Consider the following 26,070-nt stretch of genomic DNA (forward strand, 5'->3'; position numbering starts at 1 on the left):
AAAAGCCCTCCTTGGCCAGCTGTAACTCAGTTTAACTCAGTTTTGATCCTGCTCATACACGAGGGCAGATGCACAGTTGGGAAGTCTGAGACAAGGAATGTGTCCCTTTTTTACAAGAGTGGAAATCCAAAGTGGTATCAGCAGAGCAGACTTCCACAGATTCTGGTCAAACCTTTCAATTTGAGAAAGTAAAATCTTTAGACTACAAAGCAAATAAATAATGTAAAGGTCTAAGTATGATAAAAAATCCAGAAACCATGCTCTGCTGTCATCTTAGGACACAATCCAGCAAGGCACTTGGACAGATGCTTAGCTTTAAAATGGAATCAAACCTATTGAAGTCAAGCTTTGCTGGATATGGGATATCTTTTTCTGAATCGTGTTACTTTTCAATGTTAGCATGCTGGCAAATTTCAGATCACACTAACAGTTTTCTCTCTCACATCCACCAGCTTTCTTTTCACTCTTGAGCTGAACATTAACTTACAGAACATTGTGACATACATTCCAAACTCAGCCAGCTAACTTTTGCAATGGTTAATGAAACAAAATGGCTACAAAATTTTATAGATACAATCTGAACAGCTGCAGTATAGAACTGTGCTAACAGTGGAGAGCCAAGCACAAATCACTCCTTGACTAAAAAATGGCAAAATTTTTTATGGTTTCCTGACCAGACATGGTAATGTTTCCCTTTTTTTTTTTTTTTTTTTTTTTTTGTATACATGTGAAAGGCACTAGTCTGTTATAACTCGGCAACAGCCTCCTGAATTACTCATACATTCTCATGTGGGTTTATCTGCAATACAAGAATTTGTCAATCAGATCTTTCTTGGACCATTCCATTTACCTGCACAGCTTAGTGTACAACTATTTATTTCAGCATATGGGCAAGGACTACTTAGGAGCTTCTTAAAGTACTTCTTAAAGCAATATGATTATGTGTCATCAAAGCCCTGGCATCTCATTATTCTTTGGCAAACAATACATCCTTGGTGAAGTGATGGTATCAAAGGAGAATCCTACTAATGTTATTTATAATGATAAGCATGGCATGATATTTATCTCATAGTAGATGAAGATGAGAATATGCCATGAAATCCAGCATTAGAATTCAATATAAATTGTCTTAAAGTGAGTTTATGTTTCAGGGAGAGTTGTAGATGGCAGGAATCAGCCACATATTGTAAGGGCTGTTCTGGATTCTGAGACTGTTTCTTGCTAAAACACAATTGGTTTTCTGAAGCAGGTGATATTCAGATTAGTCAGAGTAATTTTAAATGATGTGTGAAGGACTTATGGAATTAGCAAACAAAATTCAGGCATATTTGGGCTGAGAGTCAGCTGCTATGGAAAAAAATGGTGCTTATACTCTTCTAAAGTTGCCTGGCTCAGAAATATGAAGGTAAAGTACAGTTTTCTAGATCTGGCACAATAAACTTTGATGCCCTCACCCCTGTCAACTCAGCTGATCACTACATATTCAAAACCAGACTTTGGAACAACTCTTCTGTTATGTAAGGACAACTGAGCTGCCTGAACTGTGCACAGCAGAACAAATGTTTGCTTGGAGGCAGTTCTCCAAGACCACAAAAACAGAATAGGGGGGAAAAAAACATTTACTCAGCCTCTCTGCTCCTTTCAGTCTCTTATGCTAAGCCATCACCAGATTTTCAGCAGTAAAGCGTTCTGAAAGCAGGGGAGAGAGTAAGACTAGAGAGGGATATTGCTACAGTGATGCATCAGCATGCTGCATTTTCACAGCCTTTCTGCAACAGAAGACTCAAAGATGAGCATGAATTCCATCTCCTCAGCTTTATACTGCAGCAAAAATGTCGTGAATGCCTGGAAATGGGGTCATTGGCATACTTGAGATAAAATGTGTTTACTGCCATTCTTGCCTATTCAATAAAGCATTTTAGTAATGATGTATTTATGTCCATCTTTAGTTCAACAACACACTAATTAAGGTAAGAAACCCTAAATGGATACTAATACTGACATTTGTAACAAAATGTAAAGCAAATAACAAATGAGTTGCTCTTTTTCTCTTTAGGACCCAATTCTTAAAAAATAAACCAGCAGCAACATATGCTCTTTAACTTATCCAAAAATAATTTTTAAAATAATTTTAACTGTAAACTCATTGCCTGGTGTAAACAGTATTCAGCATGTCAGCTGGCTAAACATAATTATTTGTCATATATGTCAAAAGAAGGAACTTTCTGAGTAAGTGCTTATTTGCTAAGTTTTTATAGTCTCATTGACACAATTTTTAATATATAGTCTTAATGGAAAATATTAATATATTTAAAAACATCAACTGTTAGTTGATAGGTTTGGTTTGGTTTATAAACATTAAAAAATTTTTTAAAAATCTATGTATAAAGGTAACTGTGCTTCTTTAGAAACTTTATGTGATCATTCACATACAGCTTCAAAATATTTTTAAAGTTTAGTAGCAATCAAAATATGCTGTCTCAGTGATTTACAATTATATCACTGCTAAAATGTGGAATGTTACCCGCTGTTTTAATAGTCTGGGCTGGATCTCGCTGTCAATTATATCCAGAGTAATTCCTTGTATCAGATTTATGCTGGTGGAAAGGATATCAAAACTTGGCTTCTACTTGGGGTTAAAAAGAAGTATATCATGCTTCAAAACTTGCATGCAATCAAATCAAGGACCATATTCTCTTGACAGACTTGCTTTTGTCAGGGTGACTCTAATCTGCACTGCTCTGTGTCAGACATTCATCTTCATTAAGCTTCTGGGAATAAGAAAAAATGGTGAAGAATACACCAGCTTCTTGACTGATGAAATAAGCTTCTTCCTCCCACCAATCAAACTGAATCAAACCAAATCATAGTCAGGGTGGGTTTGGCTGTCAGAAAGTCTGGATTATGTTTGGCTACTACTCCCAGCTGATAACAATAACTGATAGTTACTGAGCACCCAGTTATATTTTATTTCTTTAGTTTCTTCTAAATTTACACAATGGGCTTACAATGGCCAATGCAAAGTTTTTCTTGTGGTGTAATATTCCACAAATGTCAGTTTATATCTATGTACACAGCATTCCTCATTAACAATAAAACATATATTTCAAGTATGAATTTCTGCATGTAAATTCTCTTTTTCAGTATGCAGTTACTCTGACTTCTAGTGTGCATCATCACAAGTGATACAACATACAACCATTTCCTCTTCTTTCTCTGCCGCACTGTCCATTGAACAGAGTCATAATATCCAACACTGCCACCAAAAACTGTCAGTGCAGTTTCTCTATAAGCAGAGCACTTGAAGGGGGAAATGATCCTCAACAGTGCATGCCATGATATGTGTCTTGGACTTTCTGGTCCTGTAGTTTAAATATTCTGACTGAGCCAAGAAAGGTTCTGAAATTGCCTCTTATCCTTCCATGGAAAGTAAATGTCAAAACCAAAAGAAATATAAAGATTTTTCTCCCATCCTCTTGATATACCTTGATGGTGGTGGTTGATTGTCTGCAAAAGGAAAATGAAAGCCACAACAGAATGCCCAGAAATGGGTCCTTTTAGAGTTCTGTGTAAGATCCATGTAGCTTTTGACTGAGCAGCAATATCCAAAGGTGAGGAAAATGCTTTGGTTGCCTTCAGCTAACATGTTAAAAGAAAGGTATGCTTTCCTTCCATGTAAGTAAAAGTGCTCGTTAGCTGATTAAGCAGGAATGACACTCAAATTACTGATGGAAAGAAGGTAGAAATGTGAAATGTCTCCTGTCATTTACAGCATGTGCAATCAGAAGAATTTCATTCTCTCTCCTTGTTGTAGTTTAAAGTTCTTCTCGGCACATAGGGAAGTTGACAAAGGTGAAGACATTGAACTCTATCATTATAGATAAACACAGGAAAATAGCATAAAGAAGCAACACGTAGATGCCTAACTTCTTGTCAAGTTTCCACTTATTTACATGGATTCCAAACACCTGCAAGAAAACAGAGTGTCAGTTAATTAAGTTCCAAAGGAGACTTTTGGAAACAACAATTATAAGCTAAAAATAAGAGTGTTTTGAATTAGACTGCAATTTGAATTGCAGGAAGACAAAAATATATTCTCCTCAGTATTTCAGAGATCAGAAAGGCAACATATATTGCCGACTCTGTCCTGAGTCTCATTTGTCCTACAACTGTTTAACAAAATATTCAGTGAACTAAATTAAATGAATGTCCCTCCCTCAGGAGTTCCCCAGCAAATCCTTTGTCCCAGTAGTACACCAGCACCTAATGCCCATTCTTTCAACAGCTTCAGAAGAGGTGCTCTGCTTGCTTATTTGATGAGCTCGAGAAATAAGGAGTTACAAGTTACAGGCAGCAAAGCAATGAAGTCTTCATGAAGACATCCATTTTCCATGGTGTTCAGTGCCTCTGAATTATTATTTATTTTGGTCAAAACTTTCCACTGAATTTGTTGTGGGAAGGTCTGTGCAAATCAGGGTATTCAGCAGAACAAATGAGACAGGAATAGATGCCTCAAACTCAGGTGCTCTGGCTTCTGCTACGAAAAGACTCTTCTCAGAAAAGCATGAAGGGCTAGCACAGTAACACCTCCGCATGATCCTCCCATTTTTTTCCCAAAGTGCTGATTAACAATATGCATGCAGCAACACCAGATACAAATGTCTAGAGAACACCTGTGCTGTTTCACAGGCACTGTGCAGTATGGCAGGCTGGGGATAAGAAATGAAAAGAACACATTCTCACACACCTTATAGATCAGATATATTAGGAAGTTAGTAGCAGAGTGAACAGCCCTGGCCATTCTATCACTTAAGTCATGCACAGGTGATGTGAAGCTTTTTAAGACTTATTCATGCAACAGTGTGAAATCTCCAGTAGCGACCATATCCTCTACAAAGCCTCCACAGGCAATCAGTGAAAGACATTAGTATAAGTGGATATTTTTATACCTTTTTGATTCCTTTTTATACCTGATTTGATTCTTCCTACAGAGCGTACCCTGGGAGTCAAGCAGGATCAGACCTTAAGTACCAGCAAAATTGACTTTTCAAACAGAATTATTGTTTCACCTTAAGAAGTTATGCGCTACAAGGGCATCCTAATGCTGAGTGACATTTAGCACGTCTGTTCCAAGTCCTCACAGACTAGTCCTCATTAAGGGTTTAGGCTACAGCACTTGAATTTGGCTGGTTTGGGAAATCAGAGGCAAGGGCAAAGGATGATGAAGCACACGACTTGTCTCAGCATAGAGACAGGCTGGGGATGTGGACACAGGATCACAGAAGTACTACTGTATTCAACAGTTTCAACACTGATACTGAAATCCATGGGATCTACACATATCCAGCATTTCTTGCACCAAATGCCAGATTTCAGTCCTCACTGAGGACAACAGTAGCTCTTCAACTCATGGTATTGCTAGAAGAATGATACTTCACAAGAATCAATGCTAAGTATTTCTATTTTATCCTTCTGTACCATGTAAATACGTAACAAGTATTTTCAAATTGAAATACTTGTAGATGCTCTAATACTTACAGTAAGTGCCACTGATCCTAGCAAAAGTGCAACTGAGTAAACCAATCCTTTGCTGTTTATTTTAACCTGTGGAAATCAGAAAACACTTTTAAAATGCTGACCATATAACTGTGCTTTGGAGATCAAAAATCAATTTACTGATTTAAAGTCCACCTTCTGCTTTGAATAGTGCCTTACATATTTTGAACTACACAAATCCGTAACAGATTTACCCTAATGAAGAACGGGAAGATTAAGGAATCAAACCGAATGTAAGGTAATCCCATCTCCATTAAAAAAAGAAGAGAGCATTTATAAGGGATTTTATGTTAAAAATCCTCAGAAGAGAAAAGATACGCTGCTATTCTGATCTTAGTGACCAAAATGCTAAGGTACATGGAGACAGGTTGACTGGAGGCTGTGTAGCAAGAAAATGACAGAGCCATGAACCAATCATGGCACTAGCTTCCTGCTACACAGTGTAATGTACTCCAGTTGGCAAACCGGAAATTAATTGCAGCTCGTGGAAGAAGAATTGCTCCCTTAACTGGGTTCCTTGGCAAAGAAATAACACCTTATTTAGCAACATGATCAACAGCTTGCTTTTAAATTTTTTCTATTTGCATTCTATTTGCATGCTTTCCTTTTAGGATTTTTAAAAAATAGATAAAAGTGCAAATTAAAGATTTGCCAAGTATACATACAGTTGATCCATAATCAATCGCCATGGTCTGCAAACCCCATGGAACACCAAGTCCCACCAGAATGTCAAAGACATTGCTCCCTACTGTATTGGATACTGCCATGTCACCAAGGCCTGCAGAGAAAAAAGAAACAAAAAACAACTCTGATAAAATCAAAGTATAAAGCCATTACTCTGTGTACGGGAGGAAACCAAAGGGGAATGATCTGCATTGATCCAATCCCCCTTGAAGTGGCCAGAGTATCTGCGGCAGGGAGACAATTTCCATAACACCAGCCTGACTTCTGTAAAAAAAGTGCAAAAATTGCTCACTCCAACTACATCTTCCTTGTGTCTTGCAAAGCCTTTACAGGGCATGTGGCGTCCATGCAGCACCTGAGGTCTATGTCAAAGTCTTGTTCTAGGTAATCTTCAGCCACAGGGAACCTGAAGAATATGTACTCGGTTTAGTATGCGGATATGTGACCTTCATTTCATGTGAATGAAAAGAGATCCCAAAAATAACCAACCAGATGATAGTCAAAGATATTATGCACTTCTGTGGGGCTTAATTGTTAATAATTTCACTTCAAGAACAATAAAATACTACAGGAAAGGAAAAGAAAGGTAAATGGTGGTAAAGTACCTAGGTATTATTCAAAATCTACCTCTAATTCTCACCACTGGCTGGCACCTCATTCTGCACCACTGTCAGTGGATATGAGGAAGGCAGAATTCTTCTCTGCCCCTGCTAACCTCCCTTAGACCTAACTGGCCTAACTATTGAATCGCTTCCAGTAAGTGAATACTGGAAAGGAAGGAACTGAAAAGGAACTCTGACATAAATGGGACATGTCCCAAAAATAGTTTCAGAGTAAACAGAGCGGAGATAGACACTACCAGACCATAAATACATGATCTTCTAGCAGGAAGCTGCTGAAAGGTAATGCTTTGGATCCAAATTATGGTAGTGTCCATCTATGCCTGTCTGCATTCTGTCAGTGAACAACTCTCTTGAATTCAAGCAGTGCACAGTCCCTGTATTGCCTTTAAGGGCACTGGGCCCCTTTTTGTCAATCTAGTGTTTACCTTAACTTTCAGAGCACACAATCTTTGCAGTATTTTTGTCTAGTACAACAGGAGAACTCATCTAAAGCAGACTGTTAATTTAAAAATGCAACATTTTCCTTGTTCTTGCAAAAACCTGTTCACTTAAATTAATACACATGCAAAATTAATTTAGTAGGAAGGTGGTTCCATAGTAATTCTGAAGACTTTGTTGTACTGTTTGTGTGAGAATATTCTGCACATAAAAAATTAATGCAATATGGAAAATGATATACTTTAAATATATAACACTTTTCAAGCAAGTAACATTTAACACTACTACTCCTATCTCAAATTACAAAGGTAGGGCTTTTGAGTACTTAATTTATCACTGCAAAGCCCTCGTTGTTCACCCAATGATGTGTGCTGGAGATGTCATTATCTGATAAAAAACAGCCATGGGACTTGAAATAGTGGAAAAGAATAAAATAAGATCCTTTTCTTATTCTACTGCTGCACAGAGGATCACACTGTCAGCTCTGTTTTTCAACAACAGGAAGGGATGTTGCTACCAGCATTTTACAAAGGAAAAAAAAAGAAACATAAAGAAACTTAAACAAAATTTAAAGATAAATGAGAAAGCCTTTGACAGTTTCAAATGGACACCTGAGGAGAATGTAGACATCAGTAACCCAAAACTCCTTCCAGTGCAGCTATTCATATGTTCCAGTGGGAAAGAGTTCTGCATTTGGATGAGAACTCTGCTAGGAGCAACAACACTTCTGTCAGATCCTCTCAAACCACTTCACTTCCTTGGATTTGAGAGATCTTCTAGAAATCAGTACAAGTTTAACATGGAGAAGTGCTGGTCAGTACATATTCTTCAATGCAGTTTTTATTAGCTGATATTTTAGTTCTGTCTATGACTTTTGACCTTTTACCCTGACTGATACATACCATGCATGGGACATCTGAGGTTGAATTACCCTCTAGAATGCTAGAATGCCCCATCCCAATAAGCAAAAGATTTTTTTTTTTTGGTGCACAATAATTAGCAAACTGTTTTGGCTTTTAATGAGGTGCTGAAACAGTAAAGATTAAAATAAGATCATAAAATTGCATTGACAATTTGTGTGTATGGAGGAAGTAAATCACAGAGATATATGTAAGATTGCAGTTACGCCTCAGCAGACACAGTACCTTGTCTTGCTACTATTAAGCTGGCCATGCAGTCTGGGACACTTGTTCCTGCAGCCAGGAAAGTAATTCCCATGATCACATCTGGTATCCCAAGGGTGTATCCAATCACAGTCACCTGAACAAGGAGGAAGGTAGATTAACTTATCATATTTGGAAAGTCTCCTCATTCCAATACCGTGTAGCACACTCTTAACTTTGATTTCTGGTGTGGACTCCAGCAGGAATAGACTCAGGATACTTATCAATTTCTGCAAATTAAGTACTTGTGGAATAACCAATCTGAAATGAACCTTGTGTGAAGGAAAAGGACTTTGGGTCTTATTATTCAACATTCTATGGACAAACAAAATATCCATTTCTTGTTGTTCTAACATGACATACTGCTGTTTTAAGGAGATACGATCCAATTTGTGGGGTTTTTTTGGTTGCAACAAATGGCAGGATTCTCACTGGTTATATGCTCAAAAGGACTGCAACCAATATTGTATTACAACATAGTGGCAGAGATATAAAGAACTTATTATAACCTAACACATGAAGAAGGAACTAGTTTCTTGCATGACTTCTCATATAATCGCAAAGTGAGCATGTGTGGTTACACTGTCCCCTGGTATTCCAGATGCAGTTTGAAAAGAACTTAGGGAATCACTGAAGATAGCAGCAGAGCTCTTAGAAAGGACAGAGAACTGTATTTAGCTGGAACATCCAAAGAGGGCTGAAAAAACATCAAAAGGCAGCTGAAAAGGAAACAGGCTAGTGAGAGTGAAAAGACTGAACCAGGTACAGACAGCTGTTTCCCTGCTGAGACTGCTAAGGATGGAAGTTTTCTAGGCTACGTGCTGTTTTCTTGAAATAGTTTGCCAGTCTATCACACGAGGAAAATTGGACCCTTCACTAAATAAAAGGTGTATTGTACTTGACCCTCCACCCTAAGAAAAGGAACTCAATGACAAACCTTATCTTCAGGGGCAAGCAGAGCCCCAGGAATAGAAGCTGGCATGATTCTCTTGCTGAGACTGGTAACAAGGTACTATGGTCCAGCTGCCTCTTAAAGTAGTATGGGCTGCAGCTTTAATGAGCACCTCTCTCATTTGTGAAGGGAATATCTATATATGGAACCAAGGTACAGAGAATGACCTTCCAAAGGACATAAAATATGATACAAATGTGTGGCTTTGGCTGGCAAATGAATTTCTTAGATACAATCTATGTTAGAGGATTGTTTTACAATGCAAAAATTATAGAGAAAGTTGCAAAAAGTATATAGAAAACACAATCTTTCATGAGAGGAAACATAAAGAGGTTTTGAAATGCCTGATAGGCATTTGATGAAAGTAGAAATGTTCTCCACTACCTTCCTGTACTGTATTGTGCCCTATACAGTAAAGGCCCAATTTTTCTGCAGAAAAAAGGCAGCAAAAGGCTAAAGTTATAATAATTATTGTATGAGCTGAAGAGACTGCACTACAATTACATGCCTTTCTTTAACAAATACACAGAAGATTTTTACATACTTTGAGATGCATGTTTCACTCAGTACAAAGTCCTATATGCACTTACCATCCACACCATGAAGTAAGAGAACAAGGCAATCCAGAGAGTGGACAGGATGAATGTCAGCATAAACCAGTTCTCCCACCGCGGTTTGCTGCAGTTTGGAATTGTGGTAAACAGCAAGAATATCAATGGCCATGTAAAAAGCCATTTAATTTTGTTCATTTTTCCATCTGCAGGACAAAGGAAAGAAAGTTTAGATTTACCATCCCTGTCCCAGGCTCTTTGAGCAGAACAGGTGATCCCAGAAGGATGTTGCCAATTGTGCATGTCAGCTCGTTTTCCAGAGTACCTTTCGACTATACTTGGCCTCGTCACTTTCAGCCAAGATTTGCATGCGCATCCAGAATCTTCTTACAGCTAACCATGCCAAGAGCTATGAAAATCCATGGAAGAATTACAATGATCTAAAATCATGGTTGATATTAAAACCAAAATTAAGTCAGGTTTGTTGATCTTTCAAATGTTATTACTACTAATCCAGAATTAAAATAAAAAAGCAAACAAACAAACAAACAAAAACAGCAACAAAACCAACCAACCAAAAAACCCCACCCTCTCACTGTAATTGAAATCCAAGTGGTGAAAATAACTTGTACATTCTGAGCAGCAACAGAAAACAGAAGCACAAGACCAAACCTATAAACATGGCAATTTTTTTTTTCATGTGCCTCATTGTTCTAACTTGGGCAGAAGTTTAAATAAACTGATACTTAGAAGATCTAGATTTATTAAATTTCTCCATCTGCATAGAACACCATCTTGAGATTGTAAAAAAAAAACTTCTGGAAAGGGAAACAAGGTAGTGACTTCCCTTGTACAGCTCTCCAAAACCGACTGTTCAGAAATACCCAAGAACTGTCATTGCTGAAGACTGGTAAACATCTTTGTCATTTGTTTAAAATTTACACTATTGCAAATGTAATCTCAATACCTAAAATAGAATTATTTTATAGCTGGACCATAAGTAAATGGGGTACTATTTATACAGTTCATGAGGCATCCTTCAAGTAGGATGACAAATTTGTCTATCAGGTTAAGTGAGAGTATCACAACCAACATCGTGGCCATTATGGGCTTTCTTTACATTGTGTTAGAATTGTGCCAGAATTAAGTAGGGGTTTCCATAATTAACTCATAATGCTGTGCTTGGGATCTACTAGAATATGCTGTTTTGAATAAAATCATTGATTACACTGAAGGAAATTAGCAGGTACATCTTCCGGTGAAGTTATTTAGCTACATTATAAAGAACAGTTACTAACCAGCTCCTATCAATTTCACCAGTAATCTTCTTTCACCAAAGACTTTGGGATTTAAGATGTGTTTAACAGGAATTTTTGTTAGTGATTTTAATTGGATTGAACTCAGTCCTCTGGACCAATGTGCACCAGGATGCAATGAAACGTAATATTTAATATTTAAAAATTAGTACTAATTTTATAATTTATGAGGCTACTTACTAGTCTAATTTAACTTGTTGAGACCGAATATAAGTCTTTATTCATTTACTTTTGCATATATTCTAGAACTAAATTATCTTGCTTGAGTTACGAAACAGCTTTCTAACTTGTGAATTTTGAGATGTCAACAACTCGGCAAGAAATCTTGGACTACGCTTTAATCTCTATTCCCACTTATAGCTTGTGGCTGTGGAACTTCTAATGCATAAAACTACCAAAGTGTCCCAGGGTCATTTCTAATTCTAGACTTTTACATGTCACTGAAGATCCATTACAGATTTACAGGAAAGATCTTTTTCTCTCTGCTTACATATACTACTGCACAGATGTTTTTTTAAAACAGTTATCTTTTACCAGTTCTGTCCAGGAAATGACCCTTCTTGGCTCACTTCTCTCTTTAATTGTTAACAAGACTGTAAATATTCTGTGAAATGGCTTGTGGTAATTTATACCTCCTCCTGATTAATTTGTTACAGTTTGGATTACTTAAAGACTCCTAGATAGTTAATTTGTACTCTGTGTAACCAAGCTGCTAAGCTTGGTTCATAGTCCAACAAGTCAGCATGGCCTAGTCCACTAATATCCTCAGCACGTAATTCCAAATGCAGGCTCAGTGGATGACTGATTGAAAAATATGGATCCAATTCTGATCTGTGTGGGTGTAATCTGACTGACTTTGTGCTGCTACACATAGGCAGTCCCATTTCTCTTTCCAGTAACGTAAATAAAAGAAACAGAATTGCCTTAAGAGCAAATAGAGCCTCTGCTGGGGAATACACATCTTGTCTGGGATCCTGTTTAGTACCCTGAATTACTCAAAGAAACGCTTAACTGAGAATGCATAGTTCCCTACCACCGGCACAGCTATGTTTGTTCATTTCCAGGAAAACCTAAGTACCAGGAGGAGGACTTGCCTTTCCATTATCTTTGCTGAGTTTGAAGGGGTGTGTGCTAGATTTAAATTCCTGGCTCTATTAGTGGTGATGTTTTACCCACACAACGTCTTGAGTTGAAGCTGCTCAGCTAGATGGTTTGTGGGAGTGACATTTGCGCTCATTACACGGCAACTAGGCTTGAGATTTGGGGAACAGCAGTGTGTAATTCTGGGGTTTGCAGGGTGAACAAGAGAAGCCGAGTGGCCATTCGCAGTTAGCCTGGAATAGTTCAGAACCACCACGGCCAAAGCAGCTTGCTTGACACATTCTATATTGGCTTCTCTTTTGTCTTTTGGTTTTCCAGCTTTTATAAACTTTATATAAAAGCCTTAAGTATATCTGGCCTTGGTTTTACCTCAGGCCTTTTTATTCAGCTCCTACTGTTCTGGGTCGTGGAACTTGTGTGGCACACGGGGCTAAAGAAGTCTACTCTATGCTGTAATTTGGCAGTTTTTAAAGATTTTAAGTTCATTTAGCAGCAATCTCAATGAACAGAGACCTCAGGAAACCGATGACTTTATTCATTTCACCTGGCTTAGTTGAATGCACAATCAGTACACAGCTAGAAGATGCAACACATATTTTTTTAGTTCTTTTGAAAGTACTTCTTTTGCTGTTCTGTTGTTTTGGTTTTGACCACCCACTCTAAAATAATAATTAAAAAGATTTAATGATAAAGATGTTAAAGTGAAGTATGCTTACAGCTCATGACAAATTGTTTTATAACTGTTGATAGCTCCCTAGTACATCTGCAAGGAAGACAATTGTCATTCCCATTTAAGCCATTATTCAATACACAGCTGCTCTGTCCCATTACCAGACCCCAGTGCAGTTGTTTTAGCAGTGCTACCACCCACTCCTGTGAGCCCTGGGTTTAAAGGCTCCTGCAGCAACCCACACAACTGAGGAAAGGTGTATCTGCACCTCCCCACAATAATGGAAAAATATTGCTTTATTACAGAAAGGAACACTGGTCTACATTCTGTTCACATCACTCTGCTGTAAAACAAGAAGATGAGGGTTTTTTTGCAAGGAATTGTTTTCTTTACTTCATACATCCATTTTTTCTGTTTCCACAGATATTTGGAAGCCAAGCACACCAAGTATTTCAGAGAGGTATCATTAGAAAAGAGCTTGATTACAATGTTTCTAAAAATGAAGTGGCAGCCTGACAATAAAGAACTCTGCTAATTTTCAATACATTCCTGGGCTAGACATCTTTCCAGATGTTATGCTCACATTAATTACTTTCACATACAGATAGTGTCCTGGTGAACAAAGACAGCACTGAGAAGAAACTAGTATCTCCTTAAGGCACTAGAGAAAGCACTTCTTATAGAAAAAATAGAGTCCTACTTGCAAACTCACAGAGAGCTGAGAGGAACTCAGTATGAAAGTGTGAAATGACATTTCTGTTTACCTTTAGATCAGAAGTGTACTCTTGAAGTAAAAGTACTGATTGACCCCACTTAGTGATTTACTCTATTTTGGTCTGCAACATGGAGCAGCCTTGAATCACACCAGTAACATTCCCTTGGTATAAAACTGAACCAGAGGCACAAAATTAAAAATGCTCCATGTAATAATGGGCATTTTGTCCAGGGAACCAAGCTAGAGGTAGTCTGAAACAGAACTTTCAAGGGTACATAGTGCAGACAGCCCACATGTCCCAGTAAATAACCTGCAGAGAAAATGTCAAGTTTAAACAGAGTGGAGTCTGTAACTACACCATCAGGAATCACATTTAAGTTACTGCAGTCAGTTAAATTTGATAGCTTTTCCACTTAGTTTTCCCTTTAAAAGCGTGTCAGCCAAGCACAGATCTCAGCTCCATACGTTAGTTACTTCAGAACATGCCTGAACCTTCCCAAGTGAAAGAAGCATCTCCCTGCACAAAGCAATGACTAGCTGACTGATCTAAAAAAAATTATAACATCCCTGAAAGGCGTAAATCTAATTGGCAGACAGGAGTTTCATAACTGTATATTTGTGAATTCATACAAATCTCTCACCTAAGGTAGCTTGAAAACCAGGAAAGGTATTCTCTAATTGAAATGAAAAAGGCTTTCTGAAATTTACTATCAATTGCTATTTTTCCAGGTCTTTTTTGCTGATGGTAAACTTAGAGTAAAAATTAGGCACATCCAGGCTCGCCTAAAAAGATTGCTGCAAACTTTTTTCATGCTTCACTTAATAATTTTTTTTTAAAATTCCTTTTTTATCTTTTAAAATATCTCTATCATTTTTCATTTGGGAAGGACAAAATTCCATCAATCAACCAAAAAAAAAAAAAACAAAAACACCCACAAAAAATACCCCAACTTGTTTTTTTTCCAATTAAAAATTATTTTCCAAACACCTGTCCCCTTGGTTTTAATTAACCTTTGTATTTACAAAGACGAATTTACACCCACATATTATTATCAATATCAACTCAACTGTAAACCTGAAAAGTGCAAAAGTGACATACATGCCTCTACACTAGGAGCTTTTTAATAACTCACACAACAAATAAATTTCTGTTTGAAAATGATGTTCATCACAGTTCAGACTCATTGGAAAACTTCAATATCAGTAAATTAGACAATCTGAAAACTTAATTAATTTGTAGTCATGTGCAGTATCTAAAACACAAAAAAGAAATATAAATTCTTCTCCCAAGTATGGCACTCAATATAGAAACAACTGAAACAGATACAACAAACTAGAGCTATTGTGAATTTTCCACCAGAATGATTTTCCACAGAAAAATGTCTGTTGCAAAATACTAAAAAAAAAGTTAGAAAATGGGGTTCAAACTTTCATAAGGAAAATTAACACAGCAGCGGTCTCTCCACCTTCTTGGAAAATTCTTATTGATTTCAGCTCTGAAAATTACCCTATAAATTGTGGAGGCAAGAGATTCTCTGTATGAGCACACTAGAAAAGGCTATGTAGTATGTAAAACAATACCCAAAGAGCCTCAGTCTTTACCATCCTTCCAAGTGGGCAGCACACATATTAAAATATTTTTATTTCAGTTCTCCTGCAACAGACCTTTGGAAACATTTTTTTTTTTCCCCTTTGGAAAATACCAATATTTTACTTCTCATCCTCATCCAAAACAGATTATTTCTCAACCTACTGATACTCTTCTCAGAAGTTTCATTTTCCAGAAGACAAGTTCCAAATTCCAGACTGAAATCTGTCCAAAACAACTCAGATTTCTATTTTCAGCCTCTGCCTTTACCACACTTCAAGAATTTGGATTTATGCCAATAATTTTCTCTTAAATAGACATTTTTGGTACAATGAAAACCGGTCTACAGAAAAGAATTTGCTCCAGTACACAGTAACAAGCTTTATTCTCAGAGTTACAATAGTTTTACACAAGACAACATTCAACAAAAATAAGATGTAACTGAACAGAGGTACTCCCCATATCTTGTTAGACTTGGCTGGATTTGGGGATGGTTTATTTTGTATCTTTTAACCCTGCAGTCTTACAGAGAGCTGCAGCATCCTGAGTGTTCAAGTGAGGTACACTGGGTTTGCCTTGTCCACCATGTTTCCAATAAAGGAAGACATTGAATTAATCAAGTAGGTTCAAAGTAAGTAAAAGGTTCTTAAAATCATGAAGATCCTTCTCAAATGATGTTGTGCATGTTAAAGGTTTGTAAAGATTCATTGACAATTAGACATCAACATTAGGTTAATGAAGAAGAAACACATTAAGGAATTTTAGATCAAAATTTTACATCCAGTCCAGGAAGTTCTTTCAGGTGAAAACAGCTGAATAATAACTCCTGTCTCATTCTTCCCCAGGCTTCTTAATAAAATCATGGCTGGAGTCAGAATATTTAGATAAACATTTGTTTTGACCAAGTACAAACATTTTAAATGTTTTTAGTAGATACTGATAAATTTTTTTTTTTTTTTGGGTGCTTCTCTCCTACTCGGTATCTTTGTATTTTGGATCCAAACAAAAATGGATAGGATTGCTAATCTCCTTTATTGCCATCTCATTTTAGCTCCAGGAATTATTATTCCTGTTTTAGCTAACACCACCATGACTTATATAAAGCATCCATGCTCCAATTCTGTAAGAGAAGTAGTTCTTCTTTCCTGTGAAATGATCAGGAGCTGAGATCACAGGGTATTTTAAAGAGTGCTGAACATGTGACAATGGAAGGGATTTAAGCATCCATTAAGAGCTTCACAGAAGTGCTTTTCTTAGTCTGGGCTCTAAAAGACCACTGAGCTATGCAAGGGCTTTAACACTGTTTTGTTGCCAACATATGCCTGCCCAGTTTTGTCCTATTTTATTCTGATCTGTGGGGTGTTTTATTAAAGTTTGAGACCTGTTTTCAAACAACTGTAAAGTAATCAAATTGTAAAGCCTCAAATGAGCCTTTCTATTGGGAAATAATCATCACAGTCTAAAGGTTAGGTCAAGAAAAAAATTCCTCTTTTAAAGAGAATGTGGTTTTCCCACACAGAAACCAAAGGCAAAGGCTGTTTGAATGATATCATATGCAGTTTCCATAAAAACCTGTACGTTGTCTCCTTTTTCAGGATGGGCCTGAAGCACACCCAGGAGTGAATCTCTCTGGATGTTTGACAAAGGGGATATATACTGAAACAGTTTGAGACTGTTCTCATGTAACAACTATATTCTCTATTTCTGCTTGCTAAAGCCCTACACTTATTGCTGAGCACTCCTGTTGACAGAGGATAAAAAAAGAACAAGATGCAAAAGATGCATTTTGAGATGACAAACAATAACTGTGAATCACTCAGAGATGAAACTTTATGCTTCACTTGCATCTACTTCTGTTTCAGAATAAAACCAAACTTGTTCTTGCAAAAGTATCTAGAATATGTAACATGAAGAAAGAAAGTAAAATTCCAAATTAGGCTAAAAAATGTGACCACAAAACAGCATAAAAAAAAGGGGTTGAGCCTACTCACAGCCATTGCAGTTGCAGCTCCGAAAATTCAAGAATGCATTTTTTACCCGGGACACCACAACAAATTGAATTGGAAAGTAGTATTGAAAACTGAAAACCTGTTCTTCATAGAACACTTTACAGTACTGAAAAAATACATGAATTTCTGATCTTTAGCAAAAGTATGTGCCTTATTCCTGGACAAACCAGAGTGGATTCTTGGAAACTGTCTACAAACTACTTTTTCCCCGAAGCCAGTTTCAAGTGTCAGGAGTTTTTTAGGCTACTGATTGTGCCACAGTACTTCAACAACAACAAAGCTTGATGCTGGGTCCTCACATTTTCACCAAAGCTAATAAAGTGGTGCTTTTGAAAGCATAATGAAAGAATTCTTGGTCAAAATGTATGAGTTGAGCAATAAGAATCCAACCAACTCCAGACAACAGGAGTGACAATACTTGAAGGTAAAGATAAGGATTTTATACAATCACTTACTCACTCACTTTCACATGACTCTCTTGAGCTCATGTTTTGCTCCATTCAGTATGAACTGAATCACCAGTGGTTCCACTTTGGCCTGTTAAACCTCACTTTATCTTTAAAGACTTTCTCAAAAATGCAGAAAAAATGCACTTAAAGAAGACAAGTGACATAACAAAGAGCATTAGTTCAAAGCATTTTTTCTATTGTGAAAGTCACACACTTAGGAAGCTCTAATCTGAAATTTATCTATGTTTTATTCATAAAACAGCTGCCTGGAACACAAGAAAAAATGCATGATTGCCCTACCCTAATAAAAACTCGTATCTAAAAACTTGTTTAAAAACTCGGTTTAAAACTCTTCTTTGCCAACACATGAGAGGATGGTCAAGGTTTGGAACAGAGTGCTCATGGAAGCAGTGGAATCACATCTCTGGCAGCATTCAAAAGCAGAGCAACACAGCTTAGCAGTGGACATGGCAGCCTTGGGTCAACAGCTGCACTCAATTATCTCTGTGGTGCTTTCCAACCTTAATGATTCTAGGATTCAATGATGTTTAGACAGTTTGAGGAGACATTTTTCCTTTTTAGAAGTTGTTTATTAGTTTTTCTTGCTATTGTTACTATTATTATTATTATTACTACTCTTATCATTAATGTGCTCATCTGCACAAGCATGTTGCTGACTTGGATCCTGTTATTCACCATACAATAATTTTTTTTTTTTTCACTGACTCATGAATGAACAGAAGTCCATCTAATGGGCCTATATTCAGTGAATTAGTTTGCTTCCATTCCTCATTCCAATCCCTAACTGCTGACTGCAAGAAGCTCCTGTGGGAGCACAGTAACACAGGAAGACATACAGTATCATCTAGTCTTCACATAGTATGCTTCAATGCTTGTTCAATGACAAACATTTCTTCTATAATGATAGCAACTCAAGCAATGGGATTGCTAAGATATTAGATATAACATGGAAAATCCTTCTTTTTCACTGCATGTGGTATTTATCCGTGCCAAGCAATACTTATGTTAAACAGTAATTATGTGACAGACTACATGTCTGTGAGGGCTGAACTAATCTCTGCTATCTAATCTCCAAAGCATTTGGGCAAGAGTCAACCTGCAATGTGCCAAAGGCACCAGCACACATAGCCCTTTACACCAAAGAGTTTCAAAAAAATTTCGAAAGGTGAATACTATTGCATACAGCTATTCTAACATTCTAAACACTCTTTCTCTTCCTAAATATTTTTTACTTTTAATCCAAGAAGCCTCCCCTGCTACAGTCACTAAAACAATTTATTATGTATTTATACACCAAGGTGCCTCTGGCCTAGCAATCTCCAGCAAATTATTATTAACTGTTGACTCCAAAATTACTCGTAGTGCAGTGCTCATCAGGTCATTCTGACATGTTTCAATATAAACTTCCCTTTCCTGCTTTCCCTTCACCTCTGGCAAATCAGTACTTCTACCATAGCTATCCAAAATGAAAACATTTTCCTAAGATCTGCTTTTAGCCACCCAGCCTCCAGTACAGTTTTACCATAAGCAAATCCATCCTTCAGTCAAACCAATCCCTTTCCTCCTCTCTCCCAACATATGTTGTCTTTCTTACAACCCAGTGTTTGGCATTTAAATTATCTTCTTTTTTGAGTTCTATAAACATCTAGAAAGTAAGCCTTACCTGGCACTGAAAATGGAGTTAGACTGTCCTGTTCATTTTCCTCTTCTTGGTTCCCCACAGGGATGTTTCCATTTTCGATATTCTCTTGTCTCCTGTTCTGAAGTGCTTTGCTTGAGCCATTGGCAGACTGGATTAACCGCTGACGCTGCAGTGTTGAAACACAAAACTGCCACAGTTCAGAAAGTATTTACTTTGTGAAATCTGAGTTTTTCTCCCTGTCCAGCTCCACTCACATAAGCCATGAAGTCTCTCCTCAAAGATTTCCGTTCAGTCAATGACAAACCTGTCAGCGGTCTACCTGTCTTCATCAGACATCAGGCTTCACCAGGTTAACCATCCAGTTCAAAATTACTTTGAATGTTTTAGCCATGATGGGAGAATGTTGTCATATCTGTTGTTCCACACCATGTTTTAACCAATGGGGTTACCCTAAGGAACTTCTCACTCAACAGTTCCCACTCAAACGAGCGATAGCACCGTAATCAAATGGTAACACTCGAGACATCTCTGCATGATTAGAACTGGCTTATGAATGACTCATTATCCAGGAGCACTCGTTCTCAGCTCCAACTCTTCTCCCTCCTTCTCAACTCCATTCATTGAGGTAAACTTGAACTTCCTAGTTTTAATTTCAAAAGCAAGACTAATTCCTGTTGCCCTTGTCTGACTACATGAAGCTCATAACTGGCCCTGCAGACATATATAAGAACTGCTGCAATTCCAATACGCAGTACAACAATTACAGGAATAGGTTTTAAACATCAGGATACATACCCACTCATGCACTGGAGAACATTAGATGCAAGAGTAGGTTCTTATTTTTATTAAAAAATAATTCTTTTTAGTTCATTAGATGAGGTAATGCAGAGTTCATAAGTGTTCTCTTTTCCTGACAAACTAGCAAATTCCTAAAAAGTGCTCTGAAATGCCTTGAAAAATAAAAAAACTGCACATCATGCAAAAAAAAAAATTTCTGAAAGCAGTATCAACTTACTATAGCAAAAAACAGAAAAATCCTATCTGAATACTTTGCAAATTGTGAAGTGAGAATACATAAGAGCATACATCCAAAATGCTCGAGTTTGGAGAATGTTTTTTGCAGATGCTGAAAGAGACAAGTGTCAGCTTTCTACCCACACAGCCATTAAGAATTTTTCTCTGATCAATGAATTGACTTCAAGGATTACAGAGTGAACTGCTGCCATGTGCCCTGTCTGATATTCTACTCCTGACCATAACACCTTTCACTATTTTACTGGATTTTTGTTACAAATGTATTAATGGTGCTTTCTTTTACTGCGGTATTCATAAGGATGGCGAATCACATGAACTACGTTACGATGTTGAAATCTATTTACTCGGCAGAGTAAATGCCTCTCATATTTGATATTGCGGGAGCAAGCTATAAAATCCTGCCTTCATAAAACCCAAGGCCAAAGATTTCATCCCTAGTACTTCAGCAAGCTCAGAACAGCCTCACTTGCCAAGGTCTGCCACTTCAGCTGCAGGGTATAGAAAAAGCAATATACAGTCGTGACAATGTATCAAGTAAGAGAGAACTGAAACTGTCCAGAGCAAATTCCCCTCTTGAAAATATTTATGCCCATTTTTATTTTGAGTTGAGGACTACAGTCAATACTAAAGAAATACTAAATCTCTGAAGGGATCCTGAATTGTTAATAACACAAGAGCAGTTTTTAAGAATTTTGGTTGCCTTGTCCATTATCCTTTTTTAACCTGACCACTTTAGTAAAAATCAAAACAAATTATTCTGTTATAAATAAAATCTAAATGTGCACATATGCACACACACACTGAAATAAACATCTTTTGTCAGGAAGATAAGGTAGTCCCTCCTTTCTGACTGCCCTCCCATTAAAACAGGCAGCATCATCAACTGGGAATCAATCTTCAAATCTGTTCTCATAGAGCTGCTTGAGAAAGACATAGGTCTATCCCCACCGCAGGAACATGGGAGAATCTAAATTCCAGGATCACTATGAGTGCAGCTCTTTGGTAATAACCCCTCTGCCTCACAGTAATTTTCTGTTTTCCTCATGAGCGTACCTCGTTAATGATGAGTCGGCTTGCCATCCGCATTCTGGTGCGTGGTCCAAATTTATTTGTAATCATAATCCGTAATCCAGCTTCAGGGAACCGGTATTTGGGAGGACTGGAGCAGATGATCTCATCCACCATCACAACACTGTTTTTGCCATACTGCTGTATCCCCTTCACTAATGATCACAATGGACAGAGTTAGCAGCGTAACTGACCTTACCATGCATCCCATCATCTAGAGTCAGGTCTTTTCAGGCTCAGGTGGGGGAAATATTCATCTGAATGCCTGAATTTATGAGTTACTTTCCTTTAATGTTTCTGCAGCCTGGTGAATCTGCTCATGAGTTGTGTGCTTTGTTTAGATCACATGCTGGAAAGGGATTTCACTCCGCTAAGGTAGTCACCAAGCCACTGTCAGGTTAGTGGGAGCAGGTTTTCCCCAGCTGTTCATGCTGTAGTACCAGTTTTCTTTGCTTATGTCCCACTAGAGTTTTGTACCCTTTTTCTAGAAGTGTTTGCACTGTGGCAGTGTAGACAGCACTCCTGAAACCTCTAAAGCTATTCCATTGGATCAGGGTGCTGCACATCCAGAAGGCTCTAATGTTGCTCTCACTCCTTCTGGAAACCTTCACTTTGCCTTCACAGAATATTACCAGTATCTTTCACATGAAAAGATTTGAAATTGTGAAAAACAACAATTGTCAAGAACAAATCTATGCTATAAGTAAGCCTTTGTTAATATAAAGGAACCCATACCAAGTTTAGGATTACAAAATTAATAAAGTTCTGTCATGTTAAGAACACGTAGAGACAAAATTTTATTGGGAATCAACACAAGTACAGGCAGGGACTTTAGGAGCTCACCAACAAACCAGTATTCTTACAAATGCTACAGACTACACACAGCAAGCAGAGCAAGGCTCAGCAGACAGGAGACATACCCATGTGGTGTTAGAAAGCAGGGCAGGAAATACATACATTGCTATAATAAATATTAATTATTATATATAATAATATGTACAGAAAAAAATTTCTTTGCTGCTTGTTTTCTGCTTTGCTTAGCTTGGCCTTCCCCTCTCCCTCCCCTTTTGCATTGTTACTTACATTAGGAAGAGGAGGAGAATTTAGGAGGTAGAAGTGAAAGATAATTAGTGCATGGTTCCAGTCAGGAAGCAAAGGAAAATCTAAGAAAACATTCAACTTAAACAATGGAATTAAAATGGGCCTGTTCTAAACACAGAGAAGCCTATATTGTTACTTTTGCATGGTTACAGTGTTGAAGTATTTTTATTTTTCAGGAAGACTGGATCCATGCATGCATCTAAGTCACATCACGCAATAAAGGCTTTGCTCTCTTGAGCATCTTCTAGCATATTTGCAGTTGAAGAAATACATCCTCCACAGTGATTCAACAAGAAAAACCAGCAAGCCTGAAAATCACCAATAAACATCTGTAACTTTTACCCTTCAGCATTTGAGTACCTTGCCTTGTTTCACTAAAACAGGTTCAGTGAGTACCCTGGGGCCACCTGAATTGGCATAAATATGAGATCTCTGGTTTCACAAAGAAATATGCCCTACTCAAAGAATCCACTCTGCAGTCTTTCTTGCAGCTTAACACCTCTAATACAAAATAGAACTAATAGCAATTGCACATTTGCTAAATGTAAAGGAGTAATTACTCTCCTCCATCCCAACACCTAAACCAAATTAACCCCACTGAATACTGTGGCTAATGATGCAAATAAGGAGCTCATCCACTCCAGTGACTCTTGGTGTGTAGCAGCTTTCCTGTGAAGGAATATACAGCCAGACAGGTTTCCTAGGAATCAGCCCTCACAGGATAGGACTCAACCACATAAACTTAACATTTGCTTTAGTTAAAGAAATGTTTGACAGCAATGCTGGTAAGGCAAAAAGTCCAGATATTAACAGTCTCACCAGATTAACTACTCCCAAGTGAGCTCCTCCACAGAATTAACCAAAATGCTTCATCTTACAATGACATGAAAAACATGGAAGCACTGAAGTTACTCTGAAACTGTTTCTTAGAGCCCAATGAAGACAGTGAGCAAACACCCAGCTTTGATAAAAGGACCATAATTAAAAACTCAGTGCTGATGTAGAATACCTCATGCTATATATATGTAACTGCAGCTATTCTGACTTACTGAGGCACATTATTATTATTTTCATTATTTTCAGTTGACTCCCTATGCCTGTTAAAATACATACCTTAGCCTCTATAATATGGACTCCCCCCAAAAGTTGTTTTAAGAAATGTGAAAAGGAGAAAAGCTTTTTGCATTTCTTTAAAGAAAAAAATCTACTGAGAACAGCTTTTCTTTCCAACAAACATACTGCTCACCACCAAAGGTTCATCCCCAACAACCCTGTCAAAATCAACAGAAAGCTCCTTGATGACTTTAGCTCTGAAGCTCGGTCCCACAGAAACCCACATTTGTCCAAATTTCTTGTGTCAGACAGGGGTCAAACCATGCCACCTGGTGGAAATTTTTGTCAACATAATAAAAGTTAAGGGTAATAAGACATCTGTTCTTTGAAAATTGGAGCAGTAATCACAAAGTATAGAACTCACCCATTAAATGAAAGTTTTCTTATAGTGAAAACCTCTCATTTTTCTTTCTGAAACTTGAGTCATGAAAGGTTTTATATTGTACCACAGGAAGCTCTTGAAAGCAATGAAACTTAGAAGCATAAAAGAGCTTTACAGCGTTACACTTTTTACCTCCACCCTGAGCAACAGACTATCCTTACTAGAACCAAAGTTCCTCACCCAAAGCAACTGTTCCTTTATGGGGAATAATCACGCTTTCCTCCTGTGGAAGATCAGATGAAGGTCAAAACTACGCCTTGGTGAAACCAAGGGAGGTTTTTTTGGCAGAGCCTAAAAGCTGCTAACCCGTGGTTGAAAGCAAGGCAGAGGCCAGCCCCAGTTCTCTCCTTGCTATTAGCAGAGCTCCTTTCTGAAAGATGCTGCTGGGGAAAAAGCAGCTCAGCTTGTGAAGCCAGCATGTGTCAACTGAGAGGAGTCACTGATGGGTCACGGCATATTTTGAGAGAACAGGAGGGAAGAAGCTAGAGGCAGCCATGTGACAGTTTTCTAGGACAGCATCTTGATGCACGAAGCAGGTAGACTAAGGCTGCCATCCTCCTCTTCCACTGCTCACTCCAAATCCCTAATCTCTTCCTTCGGTACTTTCTCGTCCCCGGCATGTTTGCCTACGACAGTATCTACGCTCTCACTCTCTGTACAATTGTCCCTCCAATGCAGCACATATTAGTGTAATGAGTGCTGGAGAAGGCAAAAGGAACATGACTGAAACTGCAGTAACAGTGCAACTTTGAGGGAAAATCAGAAAAGGAATCTGATGTGGGCAGTTGCTAGTGGAGCTGCCTTGCTCCTTTTCCGCATAGTCTTCACAAGCATTCAGTAATCTACACATTTCCTTGAAAAGGAAATATGTGGACAAGCAAGCACTCTGTGCTATCGTCTCTTTGCCACAAGGGCTAGAGAGGAGAGCCTGCTGGGAGACGACATCAGAACCCAACAGATCCTTCAAAAGTAAAACCACTAGTATCTGTGGTGTTTAACTGGATTACCTTTTCCCCATGTCTCAACTTGAATACAGGAGGCAGCTATGGAACCTTGCATGGACACAAATCCACATCCAAGTGACAGACCTCACTACATCAGAGCCAATGCTCCCAAAAGTTCATTATAAAATGAGACAAAAGTATTTCAAAGTCACCATCATTTAATTATGCTACAATGTCCTATGAGAAAAAAATTAAATTAGTATTATCTAAGCACCTTACCGAGGGCCAGAGCAGCAGTGTGCTGTCACTGAATAAACTTGTACCTACCTATATCACCTTAAAGAAATCCTGGTTTAAACACTAAAAGCAGAAAAGAGTGGGATTCTCTGAGTCTGCTCTAAATTCCTGTTCGGCATTATTTATTATTACATGAGGATCTTTCCAGTGCTACCGACATTGCTGATGAGCTCAGCCTCCTGGAATGGGAGATGTTTGCCAAGAACAAACTGAGAAGATTTCTCTTGCTAAGAGCAGCCCAAGTGCTCACTAAATTACATGGCTTGTGCTATGGAAGAAAATGGAAGAGAAGAGGGATAAGACAAAGATAAAAATAGGATGAGAAAACAAGCCAAAAATACCCAGGTATTTTTGCTTACTTTCAGTACCAGAAGCTGGATATCATCTTCTTTCCTTTATGACTGACACAAGTAGCAAAGAACCTGCATTTTTCAATTTTACATATGTGTCTGGTGACGTATACAGACTATTCAGGCATGTGAAAAACAGTCTTCTGAGGATCTGAACTCAACATGTAACCCCTCTTGCCCACTGATCTGCCCATGTCCTCTCCTTCAACATCCTCGTCTCAGCCTCTCATTCCAAACTAATTTTTGAAGTGAAAACTACCTTCTTCCTGGTTAAAACAAAGCACATTTCTTTCACAATGATG

At 37.9% G+C, this 26,070-nt stretch overlaps 1 protein-coding gene across 1 annotated transcript in view; it reads right to left on the reverse strand.

Moving 5' to 3' along the window:
• The window catches only part of LOC120753858 (ras and Rab interactor 3-like), a 160,450-nt gene that overhangs the window by 71,546 nt on the left and 62,834 nt on the right, over positions 1 to 26,070 (reverse strand). The window contains exons 11-17 of the mRNA XM_040066604.2: positions 21,567 to 21,736; positions 19,500 to 19,644; positions 10,007 to 10,173; positions 8,447 to 8,561; positions 6,222 to 6,334; positions 5,539 to 5,604; positions 3,821 to 3,968 (exon numbers count right to left, since the gene is read on the reverse strand). Coding sequence (XP_039922538.1) covers positions 3,821 to 3,968; positions 5,539 to 5,604; positions 6,222 to 6,334; positions 8,447 to 8,561; positions 10,007 to 10,173; positions 19,500 to 19,644; positions 21,567 to 21,736 — 924 coding nt within the window. The remainder of the gene's footprint in view (positions 1 to 3,820; positions 3,969 to 5,538; positions 5,605 to 6,221; positions 6,335 to 8,446; positions 8,562 to 10,006; positions 10,174 to 19,499; positions 19,645 to 21,566; positions 21,737 to 26,070) is intronic.

This window comes from Hirundo rustica, chromosome 6, assembly GCF_015227805.2.
Source record: "Hirundo rustica isolate bHirRus1 chromosome 6, bHirRus1.pri.v3, whole genome shotgun sequence".
NCBI lineage: Eukaryota > Metazoa > Chordata > Aves > Passeriformes > Hirundinidae > Hirundo > Hirundo rustica.